Source organism: Sesamum indicum, linkage group LG3 (assembly GCF_026168435.1).
Source record: "Sesamum indicum cultivar Baizhima isolate 11 linkage group LG3, ASM2616843v1, whole genome shotgun sequence".
In the NCBI taxonomy this organism is placed as follows: Eukaryota; Viridiplantae; Streptophyta; class Magnoliopsida; order Lamiales; family Pedaliaceae; genus Sesamum; species Sesamum indicum.
The window spans coordinates 25,561,845-25,573,197 of NC_142659.1; the positions used below are offsets into that span (position 1 = coordinate 25,561,845).

The 11,353-nt window shown below is 36.8% G+C and overlaps 1 protein-coding gene across 1 annotated transcript; it reads right to left on the reverse strand.

Moving 5' to 3' along the window:
* Positions 1-4,722: 4,722 nt before the first annotated feature.
* Positions 4,723-9,628, reverse strand: LOC105159000 (uncharacterized). The gene is made up of 3 exons (XM_011075931.3): positions 8,349-9,628; positions 5,228-7,560; positions 4,723-5,141 (listed from the first exon to the last, which is right to left on the reverse strand). The coding sequence occupies exons 1-2, from the start codon at positions 9,514-9,516 to the stop codon at positions 5,264-5,266; spliced, it is 3,465 nt and encodes a 1,154-aa protein (XP_011074233.3). The 5' UTR covers positions 9,517-9,628; the 3' UTR covers positions 4,723-5,141; positions 5,228-5,263.
* Positions 9,629-11,353: the final 1,725 nt, after the last annotated feature.

Below are 11,353 nucleotides of genomic sequence, written 5' to 3' on the forward strand. Positions count from 1 at the left end.
TTGTACGTAGACGAGGTGAAAATGTTTTTGCTAGATATATTCGGAGTTCATGTAAAGGGCAGCAGCATTTGGTTTGTAATAGTTGTTACTATATATGTAATTATAGGGTTTGGTCTAGGTTATTTTTGTCATGGAATAGTTAAAAGTAAGAAGAAAGCCAAGGAAGAAGATGAAGAAGCTTGATATTTTCAATATATATATTTTGGGTTGATAAGTTGAAGCCTATCAATAGGAAAAAAGGAAGGTTTAGACAAAATTTATTTAATTTTATACAGTTTCGGACAGATAATCCATTAATTATGTTAACATTTTATATCAACTCGAAAAATATGATGTTGTGATTTAATTATCTTAAGCTCCGACAACGCAATGAGAATTGAGCAAAGCCACCGGGAAAATTATGAATATACACAACAACACAAATGAAAGCGCAAATTAACTCGTTTACTACCATACCACTATAAGAAATAATGTCATTAACAACAACTCTTTGTAAAATAGTAAAATTCATTGGTAATTATTTTAGCAAGAAAAACATTTATATGGTAATTAGCTTGTCACTGGTTTTAATATCGAATGTTTTTAGCGTAGATTTTACTAGAAACTTACTAACAAAAGTATTTGTTACGAGATTTTTAATTGTTTTTGCCAAGACCAGATGTTATGATGTTTGCTACATACATTAAAATTTCTTTCTGATTATCGCAATGAAATATTTAATTTCTAACATAAATTTTGAAATCACAAGAATGCAAATTCTTAAGCTTTGCTAGATTCATTTTTGTTTGCAAAATATCTTGTTCCAGGTTTTTTGTCAATTGACACTTATACATGATCTGCTACTTGGAACTTAATTTTATAGATAATTTGATTGCATTTTATCCCTTGACACTTAGGCCATGTTACACGCCTAGATAGGGCTAATTGGTGATTGATACATATTTGATAAACTATAAGATATGTGTGAATAATATTATTTATTTTTGTACTAAACATTACAAGAGTGGTGATTAATTTTTGATAAAATAATCCAAAATTTAGTTTATTTGATTAAAGTGGTGATAAATTTGTATTTACATAATTGCCCCAAATAAGAGTTACTAATCAAATCAAACAAACTAAGTCAGGCACAATTTAATAGTAGCTATGTATTTAAGTTATGAGTAAAATTTGGGGTCGAATCAAATATTTGGTTATGTAAGTTATGGTTAAGATGGATATTGAATTTTTAGTCCCAACCAAGTGGGCTATTGAAGATTGTTTATCCGACTACAATGGGCCAGATAACAATCCTGGCATAGTCCGAATTTGGACAGTGATTATTCGTCGAATGACCTGTCTAGGGGATTCTCATTTGAATTTCAATTCTTTCGTTTTGTGAAAGCTCTGTAGCTAAAACTAAGAGAAGGTCTGAACTTTCTTTAAGGTTGCATTTGAATTGAAGTATTTGAAATCCTCAATCACAAATCCTTTTCGATATGTTTGGATAATTATTTGTAAAGTAGGAGTATCATTAGATCTTGATTTTGGGTTGAACTGTGGTGGTGGCTTTGGGGAAATTAAGCTTTGAGATAGAATTTGTTTTCAGTATTAAACTATTATTGAAAAAACACGGATATAAAATACTACAAATAAACGATAGTCGCTAAAAACTTAACAACAACAATAGTAATAATAATTCAAGTTATTTTTTATGCAATACTCAAAATAATGTATATACAAACAGTAGACCTGTACTAGATAATCTATTAGAAATATATAACTTCACACTGAAGACAAAATCGCATATATTTCTAATCATTTTTCTTGAATCAAATATTGCAATAATTTAAGATTTTATTGTGATTGGTATACAGTACAGAAATAGTAACCAATTACATAATAAATGTATCACACTTGTTTTATGATTAACATAGTTCAATCAAATTTGATTTGGACGAGAATTTTTCCTCTTACTATTTATACTCCAGTTCATTCAAACATTATCGAAACACATGTGACTCTTATTCAAGATAAACAACAAAACTAATTATTTGCAGTACACATCAAAAGAAAAAAGACATCAGTGAACTATATATATATAAATGAATGGGACAAATCTCAGCATATATATTTTGAAAATCGTATCAACTCAAGAAAAGTATAAAAAAAGTGTACAACTTTGAAAGAGAAAAGCATTCCAACAATTCCACCAAAAACGAAAAGCACAAAACAAAACAACTTCGATCAATCTTAAGTTTATGATCGCGACGTGACCAACCACATCAAATTAATTTCTTTTTTTTATTAAAACTAATTACAAAGATATATTTATTTGATATGGGATTCATATCTACCCAATTTAAAAGCTCAAAACGGCTGAAATTTTCGACATATAAACCATGTTGATCCGACCCAGAAGACGACGTAATTCATTTATACATATCGTCGATCAACAAAGCTCAATTTCCAACCTCCCGAATGTCATATTTGTCTATTATATATATCACTTACTAACTGAATATTCTTATACAGACGTGTCTGACATAATATTCAAGGACTATAACTAAAGGCCACTCAATAATTCCCCGTTCTTGTTCTTTGAATACATAACTTCTAAACTACGATATCGATTGATCTCAGATGAATATCCAAAGATTAAAGGGCACAAAATTCCGCATAACAGTACACAAGTTGGAAAAGTAGTTGCCAAGTGGGGTTGTATGGGATGGAAGACAGAGACATTCCATCAGCTTCTCACCTATCTTTTGGACAAAATAAAAGGGATTCAGCTACCTGCTCGGTGCATTTTCTCTTGTTTGTTTGTCTTTGGACCCTATCATTATGTATTCAAAGTATCCTAAGCAATTAATTATTACGATCGTATGTCAGTTTTTGTGTAAACACTTCAATATTAGTTCGTTATGATGTATACATAGACTTTATCTCAAGCTGTTGCATGTACTTGAGAAAAAAATAACCTTAAAAAAACAAAAATGTTGGTTAATGTAATGTGGGAGAGTACGTTGCACAATATGCCATGCACTGCGACCAATTAAAATTGTATTTTTTGAAGGAGCATCTAATGATTGTTGCAGTGCCCAATTTCATTTAGTTTGGTTGTTGAGCTAAGACTAAGAATTATATATTTTCATTGTGTCTATATATCAAATATCAGAAATTTAGTTTTCGAGACGTAAAATTTCTGTAGCTAAATCCGTCTCTAATACTAAAATTGTTATGTTGAGAGACAGAAACAAAGATGGAATTTTAGATCCTAATTAATGCTATTTCAGTGGAAGTATATATCCACATTTAAAAAAATATATATTTACCATTTAAGAGAAAATTTCCATCACAAAATCCGTCTCCACAGAAAATGAATATTTTTCCATCTCTCTGATTCCATCTTCTCTTGTATTATATGTACTTAATTAACATCTTTTCAAGGAAATATTGGTCAATAAGAAAGACAAAGTAATAATCAGAAACAGCACAAAAATTACGACATCTTATAGTATAAAGATAAATTATATATTTTCAGCAGCTTAACAATCATGAATATTAATTAGAGAAATTATTAAGTACCCATAATTATATAATTTATTTTTTGGCTAAATTGCATTTATACCATGTATGTTAGGAGTGATGGCATTTAAGCACTCTAATTAACTACAAGCGCGGCAAATTATAACTCATAATTAAATATTTTTTAGTAATTACAGGACTTCCGTCATTGGAGTTTATAATTTGTCATTGGAGTTTATAATTTGTCAGAATTTTCAACGTAGATGAAATTAGAGCTTTTTAAATTGAAATTTTTGCTTACCAAGCATCCAATCATCCCCTACCCACCCCACTGTATAAAAAATAGAGAATTAGGTGTCAAGATATATTAATATGGAAATTTGAGAACAATGTTTGAAATGAAGCTAATATTAATTAACTATAATCCATAATTCAAGAATTTATAGTTATAGTGGATTTTGAATAATTATTTGATTTGAATAACTTTGACCACAAATTACAATAAATAAAATTTAATTTTTTAAAATAAGGAATTAGATAAATTTTATTTTTATATAAATAATAGACTAGTTTTAAAATATAATTGTAATTACATTATTTGTATTTGAGATAATTTTTAACCTTTTTTATTATTTTTAATTTGAATTATTATTTAATTTAAAAATATTTTAATAAATTTTGCCCAGAAATTATAATAAATAAAATTTAGTTTTACGAATGTAATGCCAACAATTCATTGATAATAATCTCACTACAAATTGGAATATTATAATCCGCAGAAACTAAATCAACTTTATAAAACAAACTATTGAAAAGTATATGGGACTAAAAATGCAACACCATCCTTACTATGGGATTTAAAAATTAATTTACCCTCCAAATAGTCAACTAATTGCATATGTTCTAATAACTAATCAATCATATGTGCAGCTCACATGCATAAATTTCAAATATTTTTAACATCCGTTAGGGCAAGGGACCAAATATCTCAAGTTTTCTTAACTTTGTACTTAGAGTGGTTCAACTTGTAATTAAAATGGGAGATCAAATGTGCAACACCCTCTATCGAATGTAAATGCAATTTTGCCTTAGACATGGAAAAATTGTTGATTCGACTTGTTAAAGGCGACGACAGATTACTAATTCAGGGCAATTAGCTTATACAAAGAGCTGAAATGGAAAGATGTGCATGACCAATGGAAAAGAAAAGCAACATAAATAAAATTAAGATGTTTTTATTAGTAACAATATGAGCTCGTAGAGCACAACAAACCAAAGAAATTAACAATGGGTAATGAATGTAAACTCAATCTTCCAAGGCCATCCACTATACAGGAACAAAAAATAAGAAAACAACTCTACATATGACTTCTGGCTCCTCGAATTTGATCAGTAATGAACTCTTCTCAGTGCAAACAAATAGTCCATTGTTGAGCCATGTCTACTCGAAGATATGACGAGGAAAATGTGTACGATAATAGCCAAAGAAGTAGATGCAAACTGGTCCGACATGCAAAATATGAAGCTTTCTAATGCTTGCAGGACCTTATTGAATAAACTAGTTGTTCTATATATTTGATGGTTGAATGTCATCCTCGGGAAGCCTTCTTTTATTCGGTGTTTCAGTCTGGATGCTGCAAAATGAACAATGAAGTCAGGTGATGACTTAGGAATGTTGAGTAAAGATACATTAGATCACTTGCTTGGGAGAGCGACTTACATGGATGCCTGAGGACGATTGCTGAGTTCTTGAAGCTTAATAATGGGTTGGAGGAGGTGGAGAAGCATAGATGTAGACTGGTGGTGGAGGTGACTTCACGGGTGGGGGAGGTGATACGTAGTGGTATGGAGGTGGAGGTGATGGTGAAGGGGGTGGTGGAGACTTGTAAACGTAAGGGGGTGGCGGTGAGGGTGAAGGTGGCGGTGGAGAGGTGTAGTGGTAGGGTGGTGGTGGAGATGGTGATGGTGGGGGTGGGGAGCTGTAGTGGTAAGGAGGGGGAGGTGATGGTGAAGGGGGTGGTGGAGACTTGTAAACATAAGGAGGTGGCGGTGAGGGTGAAGGTGGTGGTGGAGAGGTGTAGTGGTAGGGTGGTGGTGGAGATGGCGAGGGTGGTGGTGGGGAGCTGTAGTGGTAGGGTGGTGGTGGAGATGACGAGGGTGGTGGTGGGGAGCTGTAGTGGTAGGGAGGTGGAGGAGATGGCGATGGTGGGGGTGGGGAGCTGTAATGGTAAGGAGGGGGAGGTGATGGTGAAGGGGGTGGTGGAGACTTGTAAACATAGGGAGGTGGCGGTGAGGGTGAAGGTGGTGGTGGAGAGGTGTAGTGGTAGGGAGGTGGTGGAGATGGCGACGGTGGTGGTGGGGAGCTGTAGTGGTAGGGTGGTGGTGGAGATGGCGACGGTGGTGGTGGGGAGCTGTAGTGATAGGGAGGAGGAGGAGATGGTGATGGTGGTGGGGGAGATTTGTAGTAGTAAGGAGGGGGAGGTGATGGTGAAGGGGGTGGTGGAGACTTGTAAACATAAGGAGGTGGCGGTGAGGGTGATGGAGGTGGTGGAGAGGTGTAGTGGTAGGGTGGTGGTGGAGATGGCGACGGTGGTGGTGGAGAGTTGTAGTGGTAGGGAGGTGGAGGAGATGGTGACGGTGGTGGTGGGGAGCTGTAGTGGTAGGGAGGTGGAGGAGATGGTGATGGGGGTGGGGGAGACTTGTAATAGTAAGGAGGTGGGGGAGATGGTGATGGGGGTGGGGGAGACTTGTAATAGTAAGGAGGTGGGGGAGATGGTGATGGCGGTGGTGGAGATTTGTAGTAGTAAGGAGGTGGAGGAGATGGCGATGGAGGTGGTGGGGATTTGTAGTAGTAGGGCGGTGGTGGTGAAGGAGATGGAGGTGGGGGGGATTTGTAGTAGTATGGAGGTGGGGGTGACGGTGATGGTGGTGGGGGAGATTTGTAGTAGTAGGGTGGTGGGGGTGAAGGAGATGGAGGTGGTGGAGACTTGTAGTAGTATGGAGGTGGTGGAGACGGTGAAGGTGGTGGTGGTGATTTGTAGTAGTATGGTGGAGGAGGAGATGGCGATGGTGGTGGTGGAGACTTGTAGTAGTATGGAGGTGGTGGAGATGGTGAAGGTGGTGGTGGTGATTTGTAGTAGTATGGTGGAGGAGGAGATGGCGATGGTGGTGGTGGAGACTTGTAGTAGTAAGGAGGTGGCGGTGATGGGGATGGTGGTGGTGGAGACTTGTAGTAGTAAGGAGGTGGTGGAGATGGGGATGGTGGTGGTGGCGATTTGTAATAGTATGGAGGAGGAGGAGATGGCGATGGTGGTGGAGGAGATTTGTAGTAGTAGGGTGGTGGAGGTGATGGGGAAGGTGGTGGAGGGGACTTGTAGTAGTAAGGTGGTGGTGGAGATGGAGAAGGTGGAGGTGGAGACTTATAGTAGTATGGAGGTGGCGGCGACTTGTATATGTAGGTCGGTGGAGGAGGAGGTGGGGACTTGTACACATAAGGAGGAGGTGGCGGTGACTTATAGACATAAGTTGGTGTAGGAGGAGGTGGAGATTTGTACACATACGGAGGAGGTGGTGGTGACTTATAGACATAAGTCGGTGTCGGAGGAGGTGGAGATTTATACACATACGGAGGTGGCGGTGGTGATTTATAGACATAAGTTGGTGCTGGTGGTGGTGGTGACTTGTAGACATAAACCGGAGAAGGAGGTGGTGGAGATTTGTAATAGTATGGCGTGGGGCTCGGCTTGGGCTTCTCACATTCCTTATAAGGACTCTTGGGTGCATAGGCAAACGGTTCCGCATAGAGAACAACTTCATATTTGGTCTTAGACTTCACTTTGAGGCCAGCTCCCTTCTTTCCCCAATGCAGATTTGTTGCAATGTTGCACATAGATCCCTTAGGAGGTGCATGAAGCTTAGCCTTGCATGCCTTTGCTCCATATTTGCCATAATCAAATCCTTCAACTTGAATGCTATATTTGCCATTGATCTTGGTTTTGCCATATGCCACAACCTCTTTCTCACCTACCTTGCATGTTACCTCCACAACAGCACCTGATCACATATGTTTCATATTACATAAAGTTATTACAGCCAACCAAGTTTGTTCAATCTTTCATATGACCAAAAGCTATTAATAATACCATACTTAGCATTTTTTTTATTATTATTATATTTTACTAAATATATTATGAAGTTGTTAGACCAAATGCACTAACTTTATATATCTTATACTAAATTTAGAATCTGGATTTGATTTCTTCAAGATTGGACCACAAATTAATGTTTTTTCCTCAGACAAACATGCTGGCGTAGCTTCCACTTTGGAAAGCCCATAATTAGTAGGTGATTTCAATACTAATTATTGGCTGATAATTTCTAATTATGTCACTAGAATAATTAAGTGATTATAGGAATAAGATATAGTAAAATTTTCCACCCAACATCATTAATATTGAATGTTGTCTGTACCACTTTAATTTTCTCTCATGATAAAGACTAAATACATATGATTTTTTTTTCTAGGAAAGGAAAAAACTTTTTTAAAAAATTACAATTTAGTCATGTATTGGCCCATGTGTCAAGTTTAATCTATACAAATTCATGTGTCAATTTTTGTCCTGTGATTTTAAAGAATTCGCACCAGAAGGAGGGACATGTGCATGATTTCAGCCATTTTTATTCTTGACGCTGGAAATTTTTAAAATTACATAATATATTCATGTAGGACTAAAATTGTAATTTTTCAAAAAGAAATTATAATTTTAACATTTTCGTAGTAGTTTGAAACTAATTATGAAGAATTCATAAACAAAACAAGATAATGGAAAGTTTTTACGTACCCTTGAGATGTTTCTTGTTGTGGGATTTCGCTGGGTACATCCAATCATAGCACTTGTAACAGTATACTTTTCCTACCACTTTAACCACGAATGGGTGGTGTGGAGGGTGGTAAGGAACCGGCGGAGACTTCACTGGTGGTGGTGGAGAAACGTAGTAATACGGAGGAGGAGGTGACTTAACGGGTGGCGGTGGGGAAGTGTAGTAGTATGGCGGTGGAGGCGACTTTTTTGGGGGTGGAGGAGAAGTGTAGTGGTAAGGAGGTGGTGGAGACTTAACTGGTGGTGGTGGTGATGTGTAGTGGTATGGAGGAGGTGGAGACTTGGTTGGAGGTGGTGGAGACTTGTAGTAGTAAGGAGGTGGCGGTGAAGGGGATGGTGGGGGTGGAGATTTGTAGTAGTATGGTGGTGGAGGTGGCGGGGATTTCTTTGGTGGTGGTGGAGAGACGTAGTAGTATGGAGGAGGTGGCGAGGGTGATGGTGGTGGTGGTGATTTGTAATAGTAAGGTGGTGGTGGAGATGGCGAGGGAGGTGGTGGGGATTTGTAGTAGTAAGGTGGTGGTGGCGATGGAGAGGGTGGTGGAGGAGACTTGTAGTAGTATGGTGGTGGGGGTGATGGTGAAGGTGGTGGAGGAGACTTATAGTAGTAAGGTGGTGGTGGTGAGGGAGAGGGTGGTGGAGGAGACTTGTAGACATAGGGTGGTGGTGGGGAAGGAGAAGGTGGTGGTGGTGATTTATAAACATATGGCGGTGGTGGGGAAGGAGAAGGTGGCGGTGGTGATTTATAAATGTATGGTGGTGGTGGAGAAGGTGATGGCGGGGGTGGAGACTTGTACACATATGGTGGTGGCGGAGAAGGAGATGGCGGTGGAGGAGACTTATACACATAAGGTGGTGGTGGGGAAGGAGAAGGCGGAGGCGGTGATTTATACACGTAAGGTGGCGGTGGAGACGGTGAAGGTGGTGGAGGAGACTTATACACATAAGGTGGTGGCGGAGAAGGAGAAGGCGGGGGCGGAGACTTATACTCATAAGGTGGAGGTGGTGGAGACGAGTAAACATAAGGGTCAGCAAAGACCACATTATACGTTGCCAAAACGGCCAATACCACCACAATAAGATGTGGCAGCATATGGCCCTTTACGGCCGGGCTACGGCCAAGAACCCTCATTCTGTCACCGGAAACTGCCACCAGCTCCGCCCAATGTGGCTAGACACACCACTCCTACAGACTTGAAAGTTGTGTAATTAGTAGAGGAAGAGATGGTTGAAGAAGTGTGCCAAATAACTAAAGTATATATAGGGAGGGGATGAATGAATGGAAACAGTCGTTGGAAGAGAGCTGTCAAAACAGACCGATTCAAGATTCAAATTGATTTATCTAATTGTAACAAGTGATGAAGTTAAATAATAAGGTTATAACAGCTGGACTCATACTTATAATTTAAGCCCATAATCAAACCACTTTGAATTTATCATTTGTATTTGTGATCTGAAGGAAGCATTTCACCTGCTACAAAAACTATGCTTCAGGAGTGCTTCTTTCTTTATCACTTCCACTCTCTACCCATTTTATACTTCTTTACTTCATCACGATGTACGTACCTTCTCATGAATTGCGACATCATTCATTTTTCTTTTTTCTTTTTTTTTTCAACTCTCCCTCTAAGAAAGAGAGAGAGAGAGAGATTTAAACTACAAAATTGTGAATATTTAACTATAGTTCTACAACAGTTTAGCCGTTGTTAATTTCATACGAAATCAAAATATTCTTTACAATTAAAAATTACAATATTTCACAATCTTTCAGTCGTAGTGATTTATAATATAGATAATAATTCATTTGTTTTAAATGAAAAATACAGTAGATCAGTACTTTCTACCTTGACGAAACAAAATCGATGCAAAAAAAAGTACAGTACTGGCCTTGATTAATCAATGTCTCTGTCATTTTTAACTATGGTTACATTTTGGCATCATAGAGTCAACGGGTAATGATCGTCGCTCCGGCATTGTCAATTAGAATTCACTATTATTTTTTACTTTCAAGAATGGTAATTAATTAGTCATAACAAAATCATATTTGTTGTAATACATCCAAGAATTTTTATTTATTTATTTATTTTGCATTCATACTATGTTTCTAATATATACTATGCAGGAGACTACTGGATCATCCCTACAGGCTGTAACTGGGAACCAACGCGTACACTCAACTACGAAGTCTAAAGTTTGATTTTTTCACTTCATTTTTATTATTCTTTATTTTTTTTTTAGAATTTAAATACTATTAGAGGGTAGACTGTATTTTTTTTATATTTTTTTAAAATTGTACGTATAAATAATACATACATTGTTGCTACTATATACACACCGACATTACATGTATAATAAATCAGAAAATAGTCTTGAAGTTTTCTTGAAACGACGTAATTTGAGGTGGTCATAACGCGATCGGATCTATTTCTCTCTACATATTCATTTGGAATTTTATTATATAGTTTCCTAACTACTAATTTATCTGTTTTTTTTTTTTTTTTTGTTTGCTTAATTTGGGACATCAAGTTGCAAGAAATGCATAATTTTGAAATCCCATAATTCTACCACAATGTTAGACTTTTTATAGTTTATTACCACTTTATAATATTTATGTTTTTGTAATAATATTATGGTGGAGGGCATGCATGTGATTTCTCAATTATTAGAATGATGAGCATGTGGAAGCAATCAAACGTTTTAGCAGCCTTTGTGTTGGGGTATTGGTCAACACATAAATTAGAAATAAAGTTCAAAATTAAAGGGAAAAAAAAATGAATCCGATTTTTTTTCATATTTAATCATTGGAATTTTATATTCCTCAAGAAATATCACTTCTCCTTCATGAAGTGGAAATTAATGGTAATCACACAAATATATTTCAAACCTTTTAAATTTTGAGAATATATAAAAAAATAAATATGTAATGATTTTTTTTTTGCTTGCATTGTCTCTAATTACTTCTGCTTTTG